General features: G+C 40.2%; 1 protein-coding gene across 7 annotated transcripts in view; it reads right to left on the bottom strand.

Moving 5' to 3' along the window:
• Positions 1-27,676, bottom strand: part of gish (casein kinase I gish) — a 204,636-nt gene that overhangs the window by 106,573 nt on the left and 70,387 nt on the right. For all 7 annotated transcript variants that reach the window (XM_019053432.2, XM_019053434.2, XM_019053435.2 and 4 more), the window contains exon 4: positions 2,114-2,262. In XM_019053432.2, coding sequence (XP_018908977.1) covers positions 2,114-2,262 — 149 coding nt within the window. The remainder of the gene's footprint in view (positions 1-2,113; positions 2,263-27,676) is intronic.

The following is a 27,676-nucleotide window of genomic DNA, read 5'->3' as shown; positions in this document are numbered from 1 at the left end:
ACAACTGCTCTTCTGAAACATGATGATGATAGAATGAAAATGTTTGAAATAGACGTGGTTTAGATGTCCAGGAAGAAGAGAGCCACGTTTTGACTTTCGAATTTCCTGGAACGCACCCCCCCCCCCCCCTCCAATAAGGCAGCCAAAATCGCCGCCGCATAGGAGTGTGTTAATATTTACGAAGAAAAAACGTCGAGGTAGGTACTGACTTTTTTGTTTTTTTGGTAGAATTCAAATTTTAAGTCAAAAGTCGACATCTAATGCGAGGAATGTCCAAAATCCAAGGTGGTAGCTGGAAAACATTTTGTCAGGCAGCACACGCTCTAATAGTCTCAACGGGTTGCGCGTGAGATGTCGTGCGATCCAGAAATGAGATCTTTCGCCTCATTAAGGTTCTAATTTTCAGATATTGACGTTTTTACTAATTTATGCAAACGAGCCTTTCTTCTTCTTTTTTTTAGTTTATTGACATAAAGGCAATATAAATGTCACTACTACCATACTAAACTTAGGTATCTATTGACTTATTGTTAACACTAGCTTAAAGTTGTAATAATAAGAAAAACGTGTAATAAGTATTTCTACTTATTATTAAAATTATCAGTATATAATACCGTAATTAATGCTTAAATAATAGATGAATTTTCAAACATGTAAAGAAGAAAAAAAGGAATGTATATCATGTATAAATGTAAATAAAAAATATCAATAAATCTTTAATAGTAAAAAGATAGATATCATTTTTAATTATATTTATTCCACGCGCCATTCCTTTTTGTCAATGCCGTCCATTCAAGCCGTGAACTGGTCTAAGTACAGCGATCTGTCACCTAGGCCAGTCCCAAAGCAATCAGTGCTAGCACCAACACACAGGTAGCTTGTGGAGCAAATTCACTCAAAGCGGGCGGGTAGATCGAAAATATTTCTTCTTCCCTTCAACCGATAATTGAGGAGCCTTTCTCCAAGTAGAATTTGGTACAGATAACTTTGTCTGCTTGAGTGGGCCTATTCCACAGGATTTTCTTCCTCATTATTATCCTGTAATAATGCATGCGAACTATGAAAAGACACCTCTCCCCCCCCCATTTATTTCCTTAATTTTGTCTACTGATTTTGTAGCTCTTGTCTTTCTTCTTAAACGGTACTCCAAACTGGATTGAATCCTGAGTAAAATGAAGTAATTGAAAATGAGAAGAGAAGAATGCCGATATTTCTAAGAAAGAATATTCTGTGGAATAGGTTTATTCAAGCGGACAAAGGTATCTGTACCAAATTCTGATTGCAGAAATGCTCCTGTGGCGTAAATTAGTAAAAACGTCAATATTTGAAAATTAGAACCTTAATGAGGCGGAAGATCTCATTTCTGGATCGCACGACATCTCACGCGCAACCCGTTGAGACTATTAGAGCGTGTGCTGCCTGACAAAATGTTTTCCAGCTACCATCTTGGATTTTGGACATTCCTCGCATTAAATGTCGACTTTTGACTTAAAATTTGAATTCTCCTACCAAAAAAACAAAGGAGTCAATACCTCACTTGACGTTTTTTCTTCGTAAAGATTAATACACCCCTATGCGGCGGTGATTTTGGCTGCCTTATTGAAGGGAGGGGGGGTGCGTTCCAGGAAATTCGAAAGTCAAAACGTGGCTCTCTTCTTCCTGGACATTTAAACCATGTCTATTTAAAACATTTTCATTCTATCATCATTATGTTTCAGAAGAGCAGTTGTACTAAACGCGGAGAAAATCGATCAAAAACAACTTGGGAAACTTGCATCTTGGCTTTATAAAAATTTCTTATCGCCAAATCTCGAAAATAGATTTCTTGGCTTTCAATGGGCAAAATCTCGAAAATAGGATTAGTCAGAATTATAATTTTTCGCCATTCAAAGTTCACACGTACCATAGATTCACCCCTTGCAAACCGTTTTTGGGTACATTTTTGTCGCTTTTTTTTTGGGGGGGGGGGGGGGGGGCTTCAAAACCACTGTGGCCTGTATTCCACTGAAAAAGCAAGCACTTAAGCTGACAAAAGCATAAAAAGCTACTGAGAAAAATAATTTCAAGAAAGAGAAACAGTAATAAAACTGTGACGAAAAACGGGAATACTTACAAGCTGGGTGGCAATCATTAGAACAGTCTTAAGTGAAAAACGCCGATTACAAAGATCAAAAAGATCTTCTAAACTAGGTCCTAAGAGTTCCATAACAAGAGCGTTGTACTTTCCACAAGGCCCAAAATAATAAACTTCTGGGATCCCATCTGTAAAATCACGAGGACGGGGGACAATAGCGAAGGAAAAGGAGAGGACGAAAGATCACAGGCGACAAAGGGAACAGAGGGGAATTGGAGAGAAGGAAAGGGAGGGAGAAGAAAAAAAAACAAATGATGAGTTTAGTCATTGCACTTAAGAAAAAGGAAACAACTATAACATGTTAAACCGATTGTTTTGATGGAGAGAGTGGAAGAGGACGGTATGAAATTATTATTTGTTTAATATGACTAGCAAATGCATTTTTTCCACAACAATTTGTCCTGATCCTCGACTGGCATGCACGATAGAGATCCTATTGGTCGAACGAGTGATGTGGAGGTGAAAAAAAGGTCGGATCCTGTGGTAAGCGGACAGCAGCAAACATAAGACACATCATGGGACAAGAGACGAATCTTTGTATAAATGGCAACATCATAACCCCCAAATGGGACTCCTGAAAATTGAAGGGTTCTGAATGTACAGAATATAGAGTTGTAATGTAACATGAGAGGGAGGAGGGCTGAAGTCCAAGCAGCATCACGCTACAAACAACCTAACTCAAGATGAAACCCTTTGTTTCATGGAGTCTGACTTGTTTCTTTTTTTTTCGTTTGTTCACATAGGCCTCACACATTTTTGAGACATACGATGGTCAAGAGATGTTACTGCAAGAATAGCTGACAAAATTAAACTGCATGACAGGGATTGATTTTCTGATGAGGGATTTATGAATCAAAAGGATGTAAGCAGGACCGAGGTACCCTGCGGGCAAACGGAGCAACTGCACCAGGTAGAGACAAAAGGGTGGCGCCCAAAGGACAACGGAAAAGGCAATGCGAAAAATTACAAACAGAGGGGAGGGGAGCAAAAAGAGGAGGGGAAAAGGGGGGAAGGTGGAAAGCTAACGAACGTTTAGGTAAAAACCGAAATGAGAGAATTTATGCGGGCACTGTTGTTTCCCATTTCAGCTGTTACTTATTCTATTACTTTCTCGCTTCCCTTGTAGAAAGAGAGCCATCCTAATTTATGAGAGCTTTACTGTTTAAAATGGAGAGAATACACCAAAGTGCAAACGGGAGTGAGAAATGAGAGAGGAGTAGAATTAACGGGAGCTGGGAGTGCTACATACGTTGGATCAGTGTAATGGACTCACAATCAGGGATGTAGCAAATCAGACTCCGCGCTCAAAACTCAAGGCCCCCTCATGAGCGTGTCCAGTTTCGGCACCAACAGCCCAATTAGACACAAAAATAATGGGAAATTATGGCACACCGCACTATGGTCACTTTCTGATGATCTAAAATCATTACGGCTTCCCATTTGAGAATTAATACATTCAAAGCATGGATTCCCAATGTTATTGATGCGCTGAATCCGAATTTGACCTCAGATGTGCTCGAAAAAATAAAATTCAAAAGTTATTACCATATTTACTCAAAAATCACAAACTCTCATGCAATAGGCTTGTTACGTGCTCTAACTGAATAGAGGCCATATGCACACTGCATACACATGTGCACTGCGTTCAAAACTTTGTTTCTGCAAACAGCGCACCTGGTGGCTTCTATATAAAGAAAAAAGTAGGAGGGCTAAGTTGAGGTGAAAATCTTGTCACAAGCCTCCGTCTCACGACGGTAATATTGTCAGTATGCTTCAGGCAGACAAAAGAAATAAAAAGTAGAAGGTCCATACATTCTAAAAATGTCAATTTTAAGTAGTTTAGATTCGGTTTTAAGCACACTACAGCCCTTTGAATGGCGGAGCCGCAGTTGCGTGACAGGGAGAGAGCTGAGGTTATCTGCCTTCTCCGCCTGCTAGGAAACAGAGGTTTAGTTCTATGTTGTTTTCCGAGTATATGTCTGACGCAGAGAGTTATTCTGCATCAAAAATAATTTACCTGAACTCTGTTGAATGATATGTGTACCGGCGTGACAGGAATAGTAGAAACAGCAGAGAACTATCCCACTACATTTAAAGTCTCTACCATTGGAATTTTATAGGCACTCAAAAAGAAGATACGAGAATCCCTGTAAAAGCGATAAAAACCCTCTTTTTTGACCCTGCTAGACTCTCTTCGGACCCTCAAAAATATCCCTTGATGAAATGATTCTTGCATCCTCTCAATCTCACATGAAAAGAGTATCCAGAATATAAGTCTCAAATTTAATGTGCTCGTCGCGTCCAATAAAAAAATAAAAATAAAATTGGATGGAAGTAATGTTACTGACCATGCTATCTGTCCCTCGCAGGAGAAAACGCTCCCTAAATTTTTACGGCCCGTTCCGTCGCATCTTTGCTTAGAACGATTTTAGCATCTAGAGTGCAAGTTGAATTCAAAATCGCCATTGTATCATGTCATTCATGTGATTGGTTAGCGATACAACCAACAAAAAAAAAAACTACTCGTGACTATTAGATTAGCACGTTCTCCAAAATAAACCTATCCTACGATCATAGCATACAATAAACTGAATCACCACTACAAATTAAACTTTTGGTAAATTGTATTTTTCATGGTACTTACCATGATATTTAAGCCGCACTAGGTTCAAGTATCACATAAACTTCTCAAGGGTGGAGGGGTAGGGGGGGGTCTAAGTTCTGCTCACAGTGTCTTACGGAGGGGGAGGGGATCAAGTCAAGTCTTCCGGGAGAATTACTTCTAGACAGGACCTCCGAGGTTAAAAAATCAACTTTACTAAGTATGATAAAATTTTGTGGGGGAATAGAAGAACTCTTTAATTTTATGAGATGAGTTCGCTTTTCATTTCAATTTCCTAGATTCGCAAGATTTTTCAATTTTTCTGAAGGCATCTTAGACCAGTGATTTTCAAGGTTATGTTTGGAGTGACTTTTTTTCACTACAAATTGCATCTTCAGGATTTAGAACCACATGAAGTTACAGTTAAGTTCCTCAACAATATCAAATAGCCTTCAAAGAGCAGAAAATTTCAAATATATGCAATATTTTTCCTCATTTTGTGAAAGCATGTGAAAATGTAACATCCGCAACAGAAAAGCTACTAAACTTGATGCCATTTGACACAGGAGACAGTTTAGCAGTTCATGTTTGGTGGACAATAGTACATTTTCTTCTTTGATACTCCAGCGGTATCAGAACGCATATGGATACTTCAGTTTTCATGTTATATAACATCGAAAAGTGTAACGTCTGTAACGCATAAGGCGGTAATGATAACTTGTTTGATAAGTTCCTAATATAAATTCAGGTGCACTGTAGCAGCCTTGTTATGTTTCACTTTATTTTTACTTATAAAATGTGTTGAATTTTAAAATTAATTTCGATAAAACGTTTCTTATTGTTTTCTTCGATATTTGATAAATTTCTCCTGGTGATGTGCGTTTAAATGGAAAATAATTATTGATCATAACTAATTTTAACCTTTCTCCGTGTTAACCATGCACAGTTATTGTGTCTGTCTTGCGGCTCTTGCTTTATCAGCGTTCCTTAATACACGCGCGGGGGCGTATATCGGGAATGCCGCACATTTCTGCTATCTATCGATGCCTACAAAAATCACTTTTTCGTGGTTTTTTCAACATGTTATATGAAATACTTTCGTAAGCAGTGAAAAACTCATCGGAAATTTTCTGAGCAGCGCACTTTGCCAATTTTGGATTTTTTGGTGATAGTGCAAGTTCAAATTTTTGGTACCGTCTGACTTCGATGGAAAAATTTTAAAATTTTGACCAACAGTGGCATCCACCACCCCCACTATTAAAGTTGGAACCTCACCCACTGTACCTACCAAGCGCGGCAGGAGGGGCTTCGGGATAGTGAAAATCAGATTCCTTTGGGTCAATTTTCCTTTCACTTTCGCCATCCTCCACTTCATTCGACCTAAAATAACTGATAAAATAGACTTAAACAGGTGGTATGGAACACCCTGGATTTTTCTAAAAAGGTGCAAATTTATACTCATGACAAACGTAACATCTCTAAATTTTGCCATTCTGTTCATTTACACAAATAGTTTCTGCCTTTCATTTTTAAGTTGTATTTGAAAATTAAAAACTCGGCCCTACTATCACCTCAGATTTTTACTTCGGAAAAGTTTTTCACAGCTGTGCGTATTGAATTTAAGGTGAAATTTTTGTACCCTTGTGACAATTGGCTTTCCTACTTCATGCTATTACCTTTCAATTCAATTACTTCATAAACTGCGAGAGTTACAGCCTATTTTCGGTAAAAAGTTCTATGGCTGTAACAATCGCAACAAAACCTTGTAATATCCGCAACACCATAATAATGGCAATATCTCAACACAATCATACAGGGTGTCCCAAAAGTCCGTACCCCCCTCGTAACTTGTGAACGGTTAGAGATAGAAAAACATAAGATTGGGAATGTTTGTATCTTAAAGGGGCCATCTTTTAGAGGGGTCAAAGTTTTTGTCCCACCCTCAGGGGGGGGCGGAGGGCCCCTGACTTTTTTTTTCAAATGGTAACCCCTATCTTGTGATACATCATCAGAAAAAACATAAAAAACTGAGAATTTTGGCGCAAACCGCAGATCAATAACTTAATTTTTAACCGGGTTATGATAGGTCAAAGGTCAAATTAGACCCTTCTTCAAAAAATCATAACTCCGGCTCAAATTATCGTAAAGAAAAAAATAAAACGGGAAAATTCTCCAATTTGTAAGCATTTTTGCATAAAAATCACAGAAATTACTTCAAACTAATTCTAAGGGGGGCTTCGGACCCTCAAATACGTCAATTTAAAGGTCAAACGATTTTCCCACGATTTGGGCCAACTTCCCTTTACTTTGCATCAACATTATCTTGGTAAGTTCAAAATTAGCTCAACATTGCGTTTTCAAGTCCCTAAATTTTGGGCAAAGTTCAAGAAACAAAATTTAAGGTGATTCAATTCAACCGTTTAAAATTCGTTTCTTATTTATAAAAGCTTTGCCCGAAATTTGGGGACTTGAAAACGCAATGTTGAACTAATTTTGAACTTTCCAAGATAATAATGGGGCAAAGTCAAGGGTAATTGGCTCAAATCGCAGGAAAATCGTATGACCTTTAAATTGACGTATTTGGGGGTCCGAAACCCCCCTAAAATTAGTTTGAAGTACTTTCTAGGATTTTTTCTGAAAAGTGCTAACAAATTGGAGAATTTTTCCGTTTTATTTTTTTCTTTACGATAATTTGAGCCGGAGTTATGATTTTTTGAAAAAAGGTCAAATTTAACCTTTGATCTATCATGACTCGGTCAAAAATTAAGATATTGATTTGCGGTTTGCACCAAAATTCTTACTTTTTTATGTTCTTTCTAATGATGTATCACAATTTTTTATGTTCTTTCTAATGATGTATCACAAGATAGGGGTTACCATTTGAAAACAAAAAGTTGGGAGGCCCCCGCCCCCCCCTGAGGGATGGACAAAAACTTTGACCCCTCTAAAGATGGTTCCCTTTGAGATAGAAACATTCCCAAGGTTATGTTTCTCATTCTCTAACCGTTCAAAAGTTACAAGGGGGGGGGGGGGGTTACGGACTTTTGGGACACCCTGTTTAAAGTGTATTTAAGATGGATAATTGATTCAAAAATAGATTCAATGAGACGTTACCAAAGCCAACCAGAATGTAGATTAAGTAAAAAGTTTCCACAAAAATAAAATTCAAAGTAAGGTTCTCAAAAATGAAAGGTTTCCTTATAACGTCTGCAATGGCCTTCTTTGACCTGTATCTTGCTTTACAATGCAATATTTTTGAACAGAAATTTGCAGCATGATAGAGTGACTGAATTTTTTTGGCTGAGCAGACCAATTTAGGCACTAACGGTTCATCTGAAAAATGGTTCCGTCTCAGTATTCGACTCCCAAAGCAAAATTAATCTGCTTGATCCTCACAAGTTGATCCATGAGAAAAAGTTGGAATCAAATTTTCTTAAAGTAACGATTGCCATTCGAATTTTCTGCACTCAGCCCGTCAACGTCGCTTCCCAAGAATGAGCTTTCAGTGGACTTAGTAATGCCCTCAAAACATGGCAAAGATTTAGTATAGGACAGGATCGTTTGAAATCATTGGCACTGCTCCACATCGAGCACAGGCTAGCATCAACTTTGGATTTTTCGGACGTCATTCAGGCCTTCTCCAACATGAAAGCCCGCAAGAAAATATTTTGATTCCACGATTTACACATGAGTCTACACATTTTCTGTTTCTTCCTATTACCTTCCTCTATTTTCAAACCTCATATTTTCTCAGGAGATTATCAAGAACTTTCTAAAATTTGAACTCGTGGTTTTTCTACTACAAAGAGCTTGATGCAAAAACGGCTTTTTTCGCCCCCCTCTGGAAGTTCTTCAGACTTTGTCTATTGATTACTCATACTTGAGCGCTTCTTTTCCCAAATTTTCAGACTACCAAAAAATTTTTGGGTGGAGCTAGGGGGGGGGGGGGGTGGAAGTCAAAACCTGTGAACCTCGATATCTCTTGAACAAAGAAAGATATCGAGGTCCGGTTTGGACGAAAAATCGTCTAAAATTGCATACTTAAAGATTCTCAAGGTCAAAATCCCCATATCACATTTTTAAGTCAACATATGTGCTTTTTTCCAGTTTTTAGGTTCAGAAAATTTCTTTTAAACGAAAAATTTACAAAGATCTCAATTTTTTATTTGAACCAAAACCAGTTTTTTAAGTTGTTCGTCTTTTTCCGCATCCAACGAGTGGTCCATTAAGCCGGGGAACCAAACGGTTCCGGAGTTATGATCGATTGAAGTTTCCGCTCAACGCGCGCCGACCGATTTTCGCGCGCAAAGAAGTCGGATTTGACTGTTATTAGATCGGATTGAATGTTCAAACTGAGCAAAATGCTTTATTAGGGACTCTTGAGGGTCGATGAGTTCAGAAATTACAGATACTTCCAAATAATTTACGTTTTTAAAATTGCAGCTTCGGACAGGACCACTGAGCGACCGGTCGGCGCTCAGTGGGCCTCTAAAATAGCGCTGCGGAGCGGTAATTTTAAAAACGTAAATTATTTGGAAGTATCTGTAATTTCTGAACTCATCGACCCTCAAAAGTCCCTAATAAAGCATTTTGCTCAGTTTGAACATTCAATCCGATCTAATAACAGTCAAATCCGACTTTTTTGCGCGCGAAAATCGGTCGGCGCGCGTTGAGCGGAAACTTCAATCGATCATAACTCCGGAACCGTTTGGTTCCCCGGCTTAATGGACCACTCGTTGGATGCGGAAAAAGACGAACAACTTAAAAAACTGGTTTCGGTTCAAATAAAAAATTGAGATCTTTGTAAATTTTTCGTTTAAAAGAAATTTTCTGAACCTAAAAACTGGAAAAAAGCACATATGTTGACTTACAAATGTGATATGGGGATTTTGACCTTTAGAATCTTAAAGTATGCAATTTTAGACGATTTTTCGTCCAAACCGGACCTCGATATCTTTCTTTGTTCAAGAGATATAGAGGTTCACAGGTTTTGACTTCCACCCCCCCCCCCCTTAGCTCCACCCAAAAATTTTTTGGGAGTCTGAAAATTTGGGAAAAGAAGCGCTCAAGTATGAGTAATCAATAGACAAAGTCTGAAGAACTTCCAGAGGGGGGGCGAAAAAAGCCGTTTTTGCATCAAGCTCTTAGTCAATTTTCCTTTAAGTTTGTTTTTGAGAAGAATGAAAGTTTTAATTGCCAACCTCGAGCATTCAGAGACCATCTTTTGCCAAAACGATGTCCCCATGTATTTCAAATGCATATTTTTTTTTTGCAATAAGCTGAATTATCAATATGTTTGTATCCCACTCTAATTTCCTCATTCTTTCAAGAAAGGCAAACTTTTACCTACAACATAGGCTAGGTTGCGTTAAAGGTTAAATTAGGCTGTTTTGGCCAAAATATCGTTCGGTTATATTACGGTAGATTCATTTTACAACAACACACAAATCCGGTGGCCCCACAACTATTGTCATACAATCGCAAACACGCACGCACGCACCCTCACACACACACGCACACACGCGCACGCACACACGAATTTAAATGGCATATATTTTCGTGATCTGTGAACACACGGTCTCAGGTCTAGGTCCAACATAGTGGGAGAATGCAATGGTGTACATATTTTCTTCGGAAAATACACTAAAAAAATCGGAAAACAGTGCCAACTGAAGGTTGTGTTTCCCTGGTTACGGTATAGATGAGAATTTGAGAATTTAAAGTTCAATAAATTCCTCACTTAAAAATTGATGTCAGAAAGAGGGTTATTCATATAGGCGAAAAATGTACCCAGCCCGGAATGTACGAAACTTTGTGGGCTGATAGTACTAGTTGAGAGAGGCTTATCCCTAGCTCCGTTTTTGCAGGAACCCCAGGGAAACAGCGTTGCCATTTTTTAAAGTCGTAACCTTCAAACATCCATAACTTTCGCAGAAATGCAGTTACAGAGCTCGTATTTATACCAAAAGATGCAAAAACTTACGTTCTATCGACCTATGCCAAAGAAATTATAATTTGACTCGTTGTTGCCACGTTTTGGCCATTTTTTTAATTTTCGTAATGATTTAAAATCACGTTACCGCCTAAAAAAGTGTTTGCGGTTAGTGGGGATTGAATAAAAACATGTCAGAATTATTGTTCGTTTGATTCCGCATCCATCGATATATTATACTTTTCTGAGAGACTTAGGGAACACGAGTTATAGCGATTTGAAAATTCGGCAACACGCCCAATACCCCGATATTGACGCTCGTTTAGGTACGTTTCGCAACTCCGTGTTAAAGCAAAACGCCTAGACCAAAAAAAATTCGAAAAGTCAGTTCATGTTTTGCGCTTTTTTGAAACTTTCACATGATTTTTAGGAATTCAAGTAGCGGCGGTGTTGCCGGTTTTCAATGAAAACCACCGCTGCGATCACAATTTAAAGCAGTACTCATTTAATCTTATCCAGCTACATTTGTTAACCTAAACTGACCATTTGCGACATGGTGTTGACAACATTGCCTAATTTCCGTCGGAATTCGCGTAGAGGCGGGGTTGCCAGTTTTCATAGAAACCGCCACCGCAATCAAAAAAAAAAAAAAAAGGTATTACTTCTTTAATCACGTTCAGCCTTATTCTGTAGTTGGAATTGTTTATTCATCGAATCGATGGTTTCCTCTATCTCTCAGCAACGGCAGTGGTGACCGACAGTGCCGAGATATCGATATTGTATAGAGATCAAGAGCAATAGATCGAGGCCCCTCGCCAAAACTACTCATCGGACCGCTTGAGTGATTCGGTAGCTTTAAATTTCGATATCTCGTTACTGTCGGTCACCACTGCCGTTGCGGAGAGATAGAGGAAACCATCGATTCGATGAATAAACAATTCCAACTACAGAATAAGGCTGAACGTGATTAAAGAAGTAATACCTTTTTTTTTTTTTTTTTGATTGCGGTGGCGGTTTCTATGAAAACTGGCAACCCCGCCTCTACGCGAATTCCGACGGAAATTAGGCAATGTTGTCAACACCATGTCGCAAATGGTCAGTTTAGGTTAACAAATGTAGCTGGATAAGATTAAATGAGTACTGCTTTAAATTGTGATCGCAGCGGTGGTTTTCATTGAAAACCGGCAACACCGCCGCTACTTGAATTCCTAAAAATCATGTGAAAGTTTCAAAAAAGCGCAAAACATGAACTGACTTTTCGAATTTTTTTTGGTCTAGGCGTTTTGCTTTAACACGGAGTTGCGAAACGTACCTAAACGAGCGTCAATATCGGGGTATTGGGCGTGTTGCCGAATTTTCAAATCGCTATAACTCGTGTTCCCTAAGTCTCTCAGAAAAGTATAATATATCGATGGATGCGGAATCAAACGAACAATAATTCTGACATGTTTTTATTCAATCCCCACTAACCGCAAACACTTTTTTAGGCGGTAACGTGATTTTAAATCATTACGAAAATTAAAAAAATGGCCAAAACGTGGCAACAACGAGTCAAATTATAATTTCTTTGGCATAGGTCGATAGAACGTAAGTTTTTGCATCTTTTGGTATAAATACGAGCTCTGTAACTGCATTTCTGCGAAAGTTATGGATGTTTGAAGGTTACGACTTTAAAAAATGGCAACGCTGTTTCCCTGGGGTTCCTGCAAAAACGGAGCTAGGGATAAGCCTCTCTCAACTAGTACTATCAGCCCACAAAGTTTCGTACATTCCGGGCTGGGTACATTTTTCGCCTATATGAATAACCCTCTTTTCAACACATCGACAGTTTTCTGGATTTTTCTTTTCTTTTTTTCAATTATTGCCCAATCCATGGATAAATGTGTTAGGATGACTAATTTCTGACTTTGTCTGGTGGTCCGTTAATATTTTTTGGGTGCTAATATAAAACCTGGTCTTGCTAAAAAAGAGACTTTGCACAATTTTGGCAGTGCTGATAGTTACAATGCTCCAGCTAATTAGGAGAAGAAATTTTGAAACGTTGGAAAAAAATCAAAATTGAGTCACAACCTATGTATCAATACTACAAGGGATAAAAGCGATTAGAAGGAGCAACAAAGGAGATCAGGGGAGTTTAACTTACGAGTTGGATGGCAATTTGGAGGACGGTGCTAAGCTTGAATTTATGATCACACAAAACAAATAAGTCTTCCAGACTAGGCCCTAGCAGTTCCATGACCAATGCTCTGAAATTTTCACCCAGTTTTCCAAATTTATAAATTTTTGGGACACCCTCTGAACACATGATATTCAAACGAAAACTGTTAGAATTGAAGAAAATGTTGTGGAAAAATGCTTAAGCTTAGATCCCAGTGCCGAATTAAGAAGTGCCATTTCGAGATTAATGGACTCATTCCATCAACTCGGCACAGAACAATAGAATTCAATTTTACAATTCATTCCATAAGTTGGAATAGGAGAGGGGAAAGAGGGTTATAACAAAACGAACGGCAAACAAGTGAGGGTAACGGTAGGGTGCGTCAAAAAAAAATGAAAGTCTTAAATGTTCCGCTCCTCAGGCCGCAATCGATGCCACTTGGTAATACATGTTTTCCGAAAATTGGGCAAATTTTAACCGTTTTAAATGGTACCAAAGGTCAATTTTGTGATGATATTTTTTGATATTTAAGTACACACCCCGATTCCGTACAAAAAGCTCGATTGTACACTGAAATCGTCCAATTACGAGAAGGATGCCAAGAGCTCAAGTTGTAGAAGATCAAATTTTACCCTAAAAAGAAGTCTTTGGAAACGATAAAAATCAAATTGAACCAGAAAAACTCCCCTCGGTATTTATTTTTTGGGATCTCAGAATTTCTGAGATCTTACAAAGTTGCGGTATAGGAGACTCGTTTTTCACGAAAATAAGTCGAAAAAGGGTACAAATGAACTGTAGGTAAGTGCCGAGGATGCAATGGGCCTATTGCAAACTTTTGCTTGAGCAAAAATAAGAGCCGTTTCTTATAGATAATGCCTCAAAAATCACGATGAGCGCATCGGCAAAGTCTGAAATGCACTCATAACTTCACAGTCTGCGTAAGAAATTTGCGGTTTTTTGAGCTTCCCGCTTCAAAAGCGATACTACGGCACAGGTGAACATTTTGTAAAAGGAGTCGTTCCATCGTCGGCAATACTCATCATGGCCGACGCCAATCCGCCAAAACACGTGTGATGGGACGAGACCTGAACTGGATTAGACCAGATAACAATCGGCGTGTTTTAACGTTCATGTTTTCCACGCCCGAATTGATTGACCTTGAACTCTCCTCGAATTACGCGCGGAACTGCGCGCAAGCGTCGGCCATGATGAATATCGCCGACGATGGAGCGACTCCTCTAACAAAATGTTCACCTGTGCCGTAGTATCGTTTTTGAAGCGAGAAGCTTAAAAAAAACGCAAATTTCTTACGCAGATTGTGAAGTTATGAGTGCATTTCAGACTTTGCCAATGCGCTCATCGTGATTTTTGAGAGATTATCTATGAGAAACAACTCTGATTTTTGCTCTAGCAAAAGTTTGCAACAGGCCCATTGTCATCAGAACTCCGTCAGTTTCCAAAAAAGGTCCAACTTTTTCGCACAATCCACCAAAAAAGGTACGGCTCGAAGAGCAGGATCGTGCTATAATAGTAAGGGATAAGTGCGGTTGGACCCGGAATAAATCGCATGACAAACTTTCCCTATGTAAAGGTGATCAGTAGGTCCTCCTAAACAACTTCCTCAACTTTAAACATGGTAGGTTGCATTTTCACTCTCTCGCTACCCTAGGGTAGAGGAAGTATAGTCATCCTGCAAGGGGGAAAAAAAAAGTTGAAATTTCATCATTTCTAGACAGTTTTAAGATCCCAGGAGTCAAAATAACTATACTTGAAAAAATGTGTGTTTGCCTGTCAGGCGCCTCCCAAATCCGTCTACAGCGATAACGGTGGCCGTCCAAAGGGGGTCCGGGAAATCGGTTTTTTAAAATGTTCATTCTCTGTCATGTGAGGTATTATTGTCTATGTAATTTTGGTCGTAGAATACATAAATGAACTCAGCAAGGCCCCCCAGTCAAAGGGGGCGCTCGAAATCAAAGATGACGGCCCAATGGGAAAGGCAAGAGGTTGCAAATTTTTAATTATTCACATAAGGAACAAGGTAAATGAGGGATCTTCATTCCTTTGTAAGAGTCGTAGACTTCATAAATGAAGGCAAATAAGCACCCCCTCCTCCCCCCCCCCCTCAATAGGAGAGTCCCAAATTCAAAATGAAGTATGGAAATAGAGACCCCTCATTTTCCTTGTTCCTTACGTGAATATTTAAATACTGTCCATGTATGAAGTTTACGACTTTTAAAAAGGAATGGAGACCCCTCACATGCCTTGTTCCTTACGTGGTATTTAAAAAAATTGGCCTCCGGCCAATTTATGCGCAGCGCAAGGGTCGCGTACCGGCGCCTTGCGCCAGCATGTGGGGGGCGAAGCCCGCCCCCCCCCCTCATCATGGTGCACGGATCGCACTATACTTCCTCGCTTTTGCCTGCGTTCCACGCCGGCATAGACGCTTTTGCTGGATTATTTAGAAATACTTCCAATTTCACAAAATCATAAAGGACTATGTGCAAAACGGGCCATTTGGGGCTCGGAGCAGATACCTTTGAGACTAGCACTATTCATTCACCTGACAATGCCCCATCTTTTCTCAAAGTTTCAAGCCCCCCTCCCCTCAAAAAAAGTTTGGGGAGATGCGGCGGGGGGTCTGAGTTAAAAACTGGCAAAATGTTCGTGAATTTATTACTCGGAAACCAAGAAGTTTTGAAAAACGCGGTTTAGACGAGCGTTTTCAGCGTGACAAGAGCTTTCAGAAAATGTATAACATCATAAGGTTTTGTCAACTTTAGCTAGAGATATCGCCTCCAAAGCGCCGGAACGCTCAAAAAAGACCCCTTATTTTTTCCCGTTTGGGCCGATTTAAAAAAAAGCTTTTTTTTTATTTTGATGAAAAACTGATTTGTTGTTCCTGACTCTCTGTAGCCCCTCTAGCTCTTTACCGCATGCTGGGAAAATGTTTTGGTCGCGAGCTATAAGAGCGGAAAGGAGCGAATATCGGGAAAATCGGCTATTTTAAACTGCGCGCGCGGCGTTGATCGGAAGGAAAACGTCCCCTCCCACTCTGATCGGCGAATCACACTCCCCTGCCGACCTCGCATTGATGCCACATGTCTCCTGATCCGTCGCCGCGCGCAGTTTAAAATAGCCGATTTTCCCGACATTCGCTCCTTTCCGCTCTTACAGCTCGCGACCAAAACATTTTCCCAGCATGCGGTTAAGAGCTAGAGGAGCTACAGAGAGTCAGGAACAACATATCAGTTTTTCATCAAAATAAAAAAATGGCTTTTTTTTAAATCGGCCCAAACGTGAAAAAATAAGGGGTCTTTTTTGAGCGTTCTTGCGCTTCGGAGGCGATAACTCGAGCTAAAGTTGACAAAACGCTATGATGTTACACATTTTCTGAAAGCTCTTGTCACGCTGAATACGCTCGTCTAAACCGCATTTTCCATAACTTCTTGGTTTTCGAGTAATAAATTCGCGAAAATTTTGCCGGTTTTTAACTTTGACCCCCCGCCGCATCTCCCCAAAATTTTGGGGGGGGGGGCCTGAAACTGTGGGAAAAGATGGGGCATTGATAAGTGAATGAATAGGGCAAGTCTCAAAGGTATCTGCCCCGAGCCCCAAATGGCCCGTTTTGCACGTAGTCCTTGGGTTGGAATTTTGATCGAACGTTAATAGTTTTGAAATTTTTAATCAATCCACTAAACTTTATCGTGAATCTCTTCAAGAAATGTGATGAACTCATACATTCAGAAACGACTTGTCGATATTATGAGACATCTTCAAATAAATAATTGATTAATGATGCCTCATAGTAAAGACGGCGATCCTTAAAAATCTTAGCTTTTCTACGATTCATAGGGATCTACTGGGTTCAATGACAACATAATTTAGATACGATTATATAATATAATCTTTTTTTAAGCACGGTAAAAAGCTATCAAAAACCTACTTCAATGGGTAGAATCACTATTCGATGTTTAAATAGTCTTAAAATAAAATGGGGGTATTGCTGGGCAATCGACCCTAAATTTAAAAGTTGGCGGTCGAATCTCCCCGCTGGAGATGGTTCACCACCCGCCTGCCGAGAGCGCCATCTCTTTAGTTCGTATCCCCGTGCATGGATGTTCATCCCTGCCCCGTATCTCGAAGTCGGAACATCAACAACATAACTAACAACAGTCCGTGATAAACCTCTGTGATATGCAAACAAATTTGCTTTCGTGTTATCATGAATCACTAATTCAATCATGTTCGTGCAGTATTATTATTACTATACAGGGTTATCCAAAAGTCACTGACCACCCCTGTAACTTTTTTCCAAATTTAGATAGAAGTTTGAAACTTTGGGAATGTTCCTCGGTCTAAAGTAGCAACTTTTTGGTCCCCCCAAATTTTTGGGGGGCGGGGGCTAACTTTTTTTTTTCAAATAGCAACCCCCCCTTTGTGATACCTCATTCGAAAGATAATAAAAAAAGAAAACTTTTGGCGCAAACCGCAGGTCAAAATGTTCATTTTTGACAAAATGGCGGCCGGTCAAAGTTCAAAATGGCGGAAATTTGGCATCTCCGTTGTTTATTGACGGATTGGTGTAAAACTCGGAATCCTAGGGTTTTTCGAGATGAGAAAAACGATTCTGGCATTGGTTTTCCAGAAAAGTCAGTCCTTTTCAAAATGGCGGCGGTCAAAATGGCGGCGGTCAAAATGGCGGCCTCGAGCGGGAAGTGGATATTTAGGCTGCATATCGTTGGATTTGCATGTAACTTGGTATCTGGGGGTATTTCGGCACTAGAAGAACGAATCTTCCATTGGATATCTAAAATTTTGACAAATTCCAAAATAACGGCGGAAAAATGGCGGGAAATCAGTTTTACGGCTCTTCACCGATGGATTTGCATGAAATTATTTGATATTTCAAGAATGTAATGAAAGATTCCTTTTTAACCAACCAATAACCGCCAGGATATCGAATTTCATTGGTCCCCCCAAATTTTTGGGGGGTGGGGGCTAACTTTTTTTTTTTCAAATGGCAACCCCCCCTTTGTGATACCTCATTCGAAAGATAATAAAAAAAGAAAATTTTTGGCGCAAACCGCAGGTCAAAATGTTCATTTTTGACAAAATGGCGGCCGGTCAAAGTTCAAAATGGCGGAAATTTGGCATCTCTGTTGTTTATAGACGGATTGGTGTGAAACTCGGAATCGTAGGGTTTTTTGGGATGAGAAAAACGATTCTGGCATTGGTTTTCCAGAAAAGTCAGTCATTTTCAAAATGGCAGCGGTCAAAATTGCGGCCTCGAGCGGGAGTGGATATTTGGGCTGAATATCGTTGGATTTGCATGAAACTTGGTATCTGTGGGTATTTCGGCACGAAAAGAACGAATCTTTCATTGGATATCTGAAATTTTGACAAATTCAAAAATGGCGGCGGAAAAATTGCGGTAAATCAGTTTTACGGCTGTTTACCGATGGATTTGCATGAAATTCGATATCCTGGCGGTTTATGGCTGGATACAAAGGGATCTTTCATTAGATTCTTGAAATATCAATTAATTTCATGCTAATCCATCGGTAAACAGCCGTAAAACTAATTTCCCGCCATTTTTCCCCCGCCATTTTAAGTGTTTTCGAAATTTCAATAATTCAATGAAAGATTCGTTCTTCTCGTGCCGAATCACCCCCGGATACCAGGTCTCATTCAAATCCAACGATAAGCAGCCTAAATACCCACTTCCCGCTCTACGCCGCCATTTTGAAAAGGACTGGCTTCTCTGGAAAACTAATGCCAGAGTCGTTTTTCTCGTTCCGAAAAACCTCAGGATCCTCAGTTTCAGACAAATCCGCCAATAAAAAACGGAAATGCCAAATTTCCGCCATTTTTAACTTTGACCGGCCGCCATTTGGTCAAAAATCAACAATTTGACCTGCGGTTTGCGCCAAAAATTTTCTTTTTTTATTATCTGAGTTCTGATAAAGCAGTCACAGTGACCAGACGTGCACTTTACAGAGATCTCTTATCGAGTCTTTAATCTGGATAGTGCTCTCTCAGCTAACCTACAAAGTGTCGCCATATTTCATGTTTTTTCTCAGTGTTATCTCCAAATGACATAGTGTTGTGCATCAGGTTGCCACATACCTCGGTGTAGCAACATGGAAACTCATGTGACTCCTCAGGCTAAGCCTGCTAATCCGCCACACCCCGAAAGTGTGGAAAGTGATGTTTTTAAAACACCCTTAAAAACTAACTTCGAGGGTAATATCTTACCGGACGTTAAATCAAACGCGGTATCTTTAATTTGTAACCTACGCCAAGCGTGCAAAGAACCTATAAACGTATCGGACGACAAATCCAGATCTCAAGTGATCGCGTTAAAATCAACGGCAAACCAAGTGATTCAAGTGTTTGAGTCACTAAAATCCGAAAATGAACACCTAAAAACTAGTTTAAGTGAAGTAATGATTCGCTTAAATAACCTAGAATCGAATCAATCAGCAAGCCCGGCTAAAAAAAGAGATAAAACTACTCTAACCTAAAAACCTAACGTTAACTCGGGAAATTCCAGTGCTATCGCAACAAACTTAAAAAACAAGTTCGATGCCCTCGCGAGTGAACACGAGCTTATTGACGATCCTGATATGGAGATTGGGGATTCTGATGATATCGTGGACTCTGATGATGAAGAAGACGTCATCGTAGCCCAGGAGACCGACTGGATTGTTAAGAAAAACCGCAAATCCAAAAGAGAGGCGTTTCCTTCTCTGCCTTCTACTGCAGCCGCTCCAACTAACGACGGTAAGAAGAACAATTCAAATCTTTCATCAAAAACAGTGAAACAAACAAGTTCACAAGTTACCAATCCAGCTAAGCCAAAACGTAAACATCAAACAGTAATTGATTCTCATTTTCCTGATAACGCGCAGGGTAACGCTTCCACTGCAAAAAAACAAGTCATTAATGGAACTTGTACCAATGCTGAAACAGCAACTAAAGATTCAGGAAACGCAAAGCCTGAAAAGAAGATTGCCCCTCCTCCTCTGAGAGTTTCTGAGGTAAAGGATATCAAGGATATCGTTAAAATTATTGATAGTATCCCCGAAAAGGGTAAAGATTTTGGGTTTACTATCAAAACATTAAACAATGATGTAATCAAAGTTTTCCCAAATTCGCAACGAACTTGGGAAAAAATTTTGACAGCCTTCCGCTCAAACAAGTTACAATTTGTAACATTTGAAAACAAGATCACCAGACCTACCAAAGTAGTTATTAAAGGCTTACACTCATCCACTATTCCTGAGGAGATAATTTCAGATCTTCGAGAACGAGGGTACTTAGCTGTCCAAGCCTACAACGTTAAATTAACGGAGCATCGTGATGTCGAGCTAATCACAACACTGGAGGATCCGAATACAGGGACGCAGGACGACCCCAACGCAAACAAAAAGGAAGGAAACAATTCAAAAGATGGAGACAGCAAAGAGGTTGCACCGGACAATGTAACTCAACCTGTAACTCAACCTACAACTGAGAACGCAGCTAATCAGGTCAAAACTGTAAATACTGTTAAAACAATAGTCCGTAAAAAATTTCTAAAATCTTTACCTATTTTTCATGTATGTTTTTCCAGAGACCAAGACATTGAAGAAATATTTAAAATCAAACAGATCCTTCACTGCAAAGGAGAAATCCTTCCTTACCACAGAGAATCGGACAGTATCCCTCAGTGCCTGGTCTGCCAGGCCTGGGGCATACTAGAAGATACTGCTTTAGGAGACCATATTGCGTCAGGTGCGCGGGTGGTCATTTATCTTCTGAATGTCCCAAAGGCCGTTACGTAGAAAAGCCAAAATGCATCAATTGCGGGGAACAGCACTCCGCAAACTACCGTGGCTGCATAGTTCCCAAAGAACTGCAACTAATTAGAAAAAAATTCTCAACTAAAGGGAAAACAACCGATAAAAAAACCGAAGTGAATGGCCCCCCTCCCCCCAAGAAATCTACAAAGGGTACGGGATATGCTAATGCGGTAAATGGAGGGAAATCTCCATTGAATAAAAATAACCCTACTACAGAAAACTTAGATGTCAACATGTATCTAGCGCTGATTCTCTCAAAGTTAGAGTCCCAATCTAACGAAATTCAATTTTTAAAGAAAAAGATCGAGTCACTGGAGTCAAATGCCCAGAGACGCAGATGAGGGGAGGGGCCTGCAGCGCCTGAACAATCTCCGAGCAAATCCCATAAACGAATGGGATGAAATCAAAGTGCCGTGTGGGCCGGGGGGTACCCCGGTGTTTAAAATAGTAACATGGAATGCAAACGGACTACTTAATCGCAGAATGGATGTTATCAACTTCCTCAAGGAGGGTGATATCGACATTCTGCTGGTTTCCGAAACGCATTTCACTTTTGACTCCTACTTAAAAATACCGGGGTACAACCTGTACCACACGGTTCACCCGTCGGGAAATGCTCGGAGGGGAGCTGCTCTAATTATAAGGGTGGACCTGAAACATTACTTAGATTTACCGTACGCTACAGCTTATTTTCAGTCGGTCTCTGTCACGGTGAAAACAAATATGGGTGATATAAGAGTGGCATCACTTTATAGCCCACCGAAAAAAGGTATTAAAGAGATTGATTACATGAATTTTTTCGAACATCTAGGTTCTCGTTTCATCGTCGGCGGAGACTGGAACAGCAAGCATAGAATGTGGGGTTCCAGACGCGCGTTGACGAAGGGACGAGAACTGGAAAAGGCGTCGATAAATCTGAAGTTGGATTTTCACTCGCAAGGGTATCCTACTTATTGGCCGACGGATCCGAGAAAAAGGCCGAATGTGATGGACTTTTTCGTGGCGCGGGGCATTGCAGTTAATTGCTGTGATGTATTCGCGTTAAGAGATTTGTCATCAGATCACATTCCGGTCTTAATGACCTAATCAACGTCCGGGGTGTTTCGCATCAAGCCCAGGCCATTATTTAATGATAAAACAAACTGGGACGCGTTCCGAGAGAAAGTGTCAAATTTAATCACAGACTCCCCTATCATTAGTAATGGCCAGCTTGATAGCGAAATATCTCTGCTCGTGCTACAGATACAGGAGTGCGCCAAGTCTTGCACTCCGCCTACAAAAAAGATGCCGTATAGCATTCACATACCGAAAGACGTGAAAAAGCTAATTACAGCACGCCGCAAAGCCCGTAACATATGGCATCGCACTCGCTTTCCTGGCGATAAAAGTAACTTTAACAAATTAAACAAAGAACTGAACTCTTTTATGTGGGAATATAAGCACAAAAACAGAGCCGAGTTCCTGAAGGGCTTAGATGCCAAGCCCTCCTCGAACTACTCTCTATGGAGGGCTATACGGTATCTTAAAAATACGGCCGTCTACTCTCCTCCCATTAAAAGGGAGGATGGTAGTTGGGCCAAAACTGATCAAGAAAAAGCGGAGGTTTTTTCCGAGCACTTGGAGAGGGTTTTCTGCCCCAACGAGGACATTCCGGGTGCTAATCTGGAAGAACTCCCACAACCTGCGCCTCTTCCTGACGAAGTAATTTCAAAATTCACTCACGATGAGGTCAAAAACGAAATTAAATTTAGAGTTAAGCGGAAGAAGGCACCCGGAAGGGACCAAATTGGGGGAGAAATTCTAAAACAGCTTCCTGGCAAGGCGATAGGTAAGTTTACGCGTATCTTTAATTACATTATTGAAAACAGATACTTCCCTACGCCTTGGAAGGAAGCTGAGATTATTCTAATACCGAAGCTCGGAAAGGATCTAAATCAGCCGAGCTCTCACAGGCCAATTTCACTGCTCTCAGTGATGAGCAAGCTTTGGGAGCGGCTCTACTTAAAACGTCTCAATCCAGTGTTATCCGAAAATAAGGCGCTGCCCGATGTACAGTTCGGGTTCAGACAAAAACATTCTACTGTCCAGCAAGTACATCGGGTAGTTAACCTGGTGGAGGAAACACTGGAAAAGAAAGGAGTCTGTGCAGCCATCTTCTTAGATGTTGCACAGGCTTTTGACAGAGTTTGGCACCAGGGCTTGCTCTTCAAACTGAGAAGCGTACTGCCAATAAACCATTGTGAAATGCTTAAATCATACCTGGAGGGCCGGTTCTTTAGAGTGAGATTTGGCAACGAATACTCCCAGACTAGGTTCATCCTTGCGGGTGTTCCACAGGGGAGTGTTTTGGGCCCGGTCTTATACACCCTGTTCACTAGGGACTTACCCAAAGCAGCTGAGAACGGCCTAATGGGCGTTTTCGCTGATGACATTGCGGCCATGGAGAGGGAAAGGGACCTCCCTGAAGCCACTACTAAACTACAGCGGTCGGTGGACAGGATAGTGGATTGGGCTTGGGATTGGCGAATTGCTCTCAGTCAACCCAAATGCCTTCACATGCTGTTCACCAACCGCAAAGTTGGCTATCTTCCAGTGATGATAGGCGGGAATCCGGTGCCGTTCACGGACAACGCGCCTTATCTAGGGGTAACCCTAGATTCCAAATTAAGATGGAAGCATCACGTTAAAAAGAAACGCCAACAATTAAATATTAAGTATAAAAAAATGTACTGGCTTTTGGGGAGGAACTCGGCCCTCTCCACTGGCAGCAAAGTTTTGCTTTACAAACAGGTGCTGCGCCCGGTATGGATGTATGCATGTGAGCTGTGGGGATGCACCCGGAAATCTAACCGGTACCTTGTGGAGGCTTTTCAAAGCAAGGTACTAAGGCAGATTGCTGGGGCCCCATGGTTTGTTACGAATGAGCAAATTAGAGAGGAGTTGCAAGTAGAGTCTGTAAGTGAAGTGATTGAGAGAGCGGCTGTGCGTCACCATATGAGGCTGGGCGCACACCCTAACCCGTTGGCTCAACAAGCATTCAGTGACAACCCCAGTAGGAGGCTGCGAAGGGTAAAGCCCTTTGACTTGGCCGCAGGGGTGTTACATTAGAGCAGTAACCATGGTCTCCTCACTTAAACAAAACACATCGTGATAATACTTTGCAGCGAATGTCCATGATAACGATGGCTTTCTCTGTTAAGACATTAAATAGTTTATTATGTAATTACAATTGTTCTCAATTGTAACTTTTTCTAGTATAAATGTGGTGTATGAATGAGTAGATAGTAAAGAATTGTAAAGCGTAGGTTGTGGTATGAATGGTTTATTAGTTAATAACAAAATCATATTACATTAGTTTTAAGATTAGTATTAGATTCAGTTAACCTCAATGTAATTAATGCCCCGTAAGGGGCAGTCGTACATTTTTATTTTAATAAAAAAAAAAAAAAAAAATTATCTTTCGAATGAGGTATCACAAAGGGGGGGTTACCATTTGAAAAAAAAGTTAGCCCCCGCCCCCCTTAAGGGAGGCCGCCCCCCAAAAATTTGGGGGGACCAACAAGTTGCTACTTTAGACCGAGGAACATTCCCAAAGTTTCAAACTTCTATCTCAATTTGGAAAAAAGTTACAGGGGTGGTCAGTGACTTTTGGATAACCCTGTATTTGTGTTCAGTGTGTACCTTGTAAAAAGGAACCATGAATGATGGAATCTGCCGGAATTCTAAGTTCAGGACGAACATATCATATTAGTTTCTAATAAAGATCTAAGCTTCAGTTCTATTGTTAGCTTCGATGATTCAAAGTATGTAGGTACCTATTTTGCTTGGTGTATACCTAGCGAGTAATATTGGAGATAGTACATGATGCATTATATAATGCATTTGAAATCCTAGGTTTCACCTGACTCAAAGCGTTTGCTGCTAATACCCAGGAGGATTCCGACTCATTTATCGGAGAATTGAGCGTTTGCTCTCGGCCCCTTTGCAATTATGAGATTAGTCCAAAGAGCTTTTAGGAACTTAAATTAATGACCCAGGTGATGTAATATACACGCTAGACACCACGCTCAACACTGCTGTCTGGCGTGTATACTACAGTGATGTGCTTGATGCCCACTGTTAAAGAATTAAAGGCATTTTCAAAATTTACAGTCCTTCAAAATGAGCTTTCCCTGTGATTTTGCTAAAAATGGACCTTGGCCCCTAGCCCCCCAAATTTCAGCGTACCCCAAAATTGTTTAACGTGCATAAAGAAACCATAAATATGGTCTTCTCTGCAAATTTTGAATGAAATCGAACACATAGATTCTGAGATATCGCTGTAGACGGATTTGGGGTGCGCCTGACAGGCAAACACACATTTTTTTCAAGTATAGTTATTTTGACTCCTGGGACCTTAAAACGTCTAGAAATGATGAAATTTCAACTTTTTTTCCCCCTTGCAGGATGACTATACTTCCTCTACCCTGGGGTAGCGAAAGAGTGAAAATGCAACCTGCCATGTTTAAATTTGAGGAAGTTGTTCAGGAGGACCTACTGATCACCTTTACATAGGGAAAGTTTGTTATGCGATTTATTCCGGGTCAAACCGCACATATCCCTTACTATTATAGCACTATCCTGCTCTTCGATCCGTACACTTTTTGGAGGATTGTGCGAAAAAGTTGGACCTTTTTTGGAAACTGACGGAGTTCTGATGACAATTGCATCCTCGGCACTTACCTACAGTTCATTTGTACCCTTTTTCGACTTATTTTCGTGAAAAATGAGTCTTTTATACCGCAACTTTGTAAGATCTCAGAAATTCTGAGATCCACAAAAATAAATACCGAGGTGAGTTTCTCTAGTTCAATTTGATTTTTATCTTTTCCAAAGACGTCTTTTAAGGGTAAAATTTGATCTTCTACAACTTGAGTTCTTTGGCATCTTTCTCGTAATCGGACGATTTCAGTGTACAATCGAGCTTTTTGTACGGAATCGGGGTGTATACCTAAATATCACCGCAAAATTGACCTTTGATACCATTTAAAATGGTTAAAATTTGCCCAAATTTCGGCAAACATGTTTTATTACCAAGTGGCATCGATTGCCGCCTGTCATTTTTTGATGCACCCTACAGTGACACTGCCTTGATGGTTAAACAATTTTAGCTGGGTTAGACAATTTTTTTTTCCTCCGCATGGACTGGAATAGAATTTACATTCTCAGATTTTAAATTGCCTTACCCATACATAGTGCATATTATTCACATACCCACGATCAGGGTTCATATCTATTTTAGTTTATACATTAATACACAGACTTCTCCGACTTACCTGCCTTTCTAGCTTTCTCTGAATAATCTAAAATCATATCTGGCACAGCTGATGAAGGCAAACAAGTAACAGAATTTCTTTTGATAATACCCAACTAATCCCTCAGTTTGACTAGCTCAAGTTGAAGGAGGAGTGGAGACTATGCCAGAAGAAGGGAGTACCTCGAAATAAGCTCTTTTCTTAATTAACTTATTTATTTTTCATTTATTTTTTTTTTTTTTTAAAACAAGTTTATTACACCGATTTAAAAACTATACGACCTTGGTTAAAAGAATTGCCTTTGGTTTAACCAATTGGTCCACCATTTCCAACTTGCAAATGCGTTTTTCTCAAAACGCTGCACCTTTCTCAAACGCTTTCCTTCAAACATAGTCCTCTATTTAATGCTTACAGAAGAGCCCAAACAGAAAAGGATTTAGATCAGTTAAAAGTGAAGCAGCATGCCGGTGCTATGAGAGAGAAGCAATTTAAAATTATTGATCTTATCTCACCAGTCTAAGAAATATATCTTTAAGCCATTTCAGGTTGATACTCCGATTTTTCCATTCATCTTCCAGAAATGGATGGTGAAAACCTTACACGGTGCGCCTGAAGTGACTTATTAAAAAGATTAAATGTACATTCAAGTTAGAGAATGTAATAGGGTACACCCTTACGGGTTTTTGGCCAATTTCGAGGCAGGTAATCGGAACTCCTCAAAAATTAATCGCATTTTAGTGGTTTATTAGTGGTAAAATAGAAAAATGGACCTAGGGGTGACAAATTAAACTCACCCGTGCCTTGACAGAAATGCATTTTCAGTAGGTTGTCTCCGGGCATAAAGGCCAAATTTCCTGAAATTTTCATGCCTATGAATTTATTAGCCCCCCTGGCAGCGTTGTCAAGTTTTGGACTCTAAATAGTGAATTTTATGATAAAATGAGTGTTGCAAGAGGAGATTTTCTGCAAAAATTTACAAAAACAGGGTTCCCAGCCAATTTTGGAAAAAAATTCCCGACTTTTCCAGTTTTTCCAGGCCAAAATGAAAATTTTTCCAGGCCTTTTTCCGTGGAAAAAACTCAAATAATTTGCCCTAAAAGAGACAGCGTGCGCACGCATTTTTCGGTTTTTGTAAAAACTCATCTATTTTCATCAATTTTTGATCTGGTTTAGCTTTTTTTATGAGAACCAGGCTAGGATAGTATCATAACACGAATGAAATCACAAAAAAACTTAAAATGTGTTGGAAAAAAAAAATTGCTGAAATATAAACGCCTTCTTAAACGATACATGCATTGATGAAAGCAAATGATTTTTCAATTTGTTTCATTTACTCATAGTAGTATTGGATTTGAAAAATAAATCCGATCATGGTATTGCTGCTATGCTAAGGAGAGTCAGCCTCAGTGGTGTAGTGGTCAAGGCAGTTCGCTGCCAACACTGAGGTCCCGGGTTCAATCCCCGGAGGTGACTATGCCACTCCAATACCCTGACCCTTCGAGGATACAGGGTGCGGGAGGGACATAGTCGCCCAGTAAGTAATCCATCTGCACTGTTCGACTGGGTTGTGAAAAATCGGTAATCACTCGTAGTGTGCGCGACTGCCAGCGCTACCTATCAGTGTAGATTGCAACAACACAGTCCAACTCGGTGGAGGCATGGCCGTGCTCCGAAAGTCCGTGCTCTGCAGCGTCTGCCACAGTCTTTGTTAA

The sequence above is a fragment of the Bemisia tabaci genome, chromosome 1 (assembly GCF_918797505.1).
Source record: "Bemisia tabaci chromosome 1, PGI_BMITA_v3".
In the NCBI taxonomy this organism is placed as follows: Eukaryota; Metazoa; Arthropoda; class Insecta; order Hemiptera; family Aleyrodidae; genus Bemisia; species Bemisia tabaci.
The sequence above is the reverse complement of the archived record's forward strand: the minus strand, read 5'-3'. Positions and strand labels throughout refer to the sequence as shown.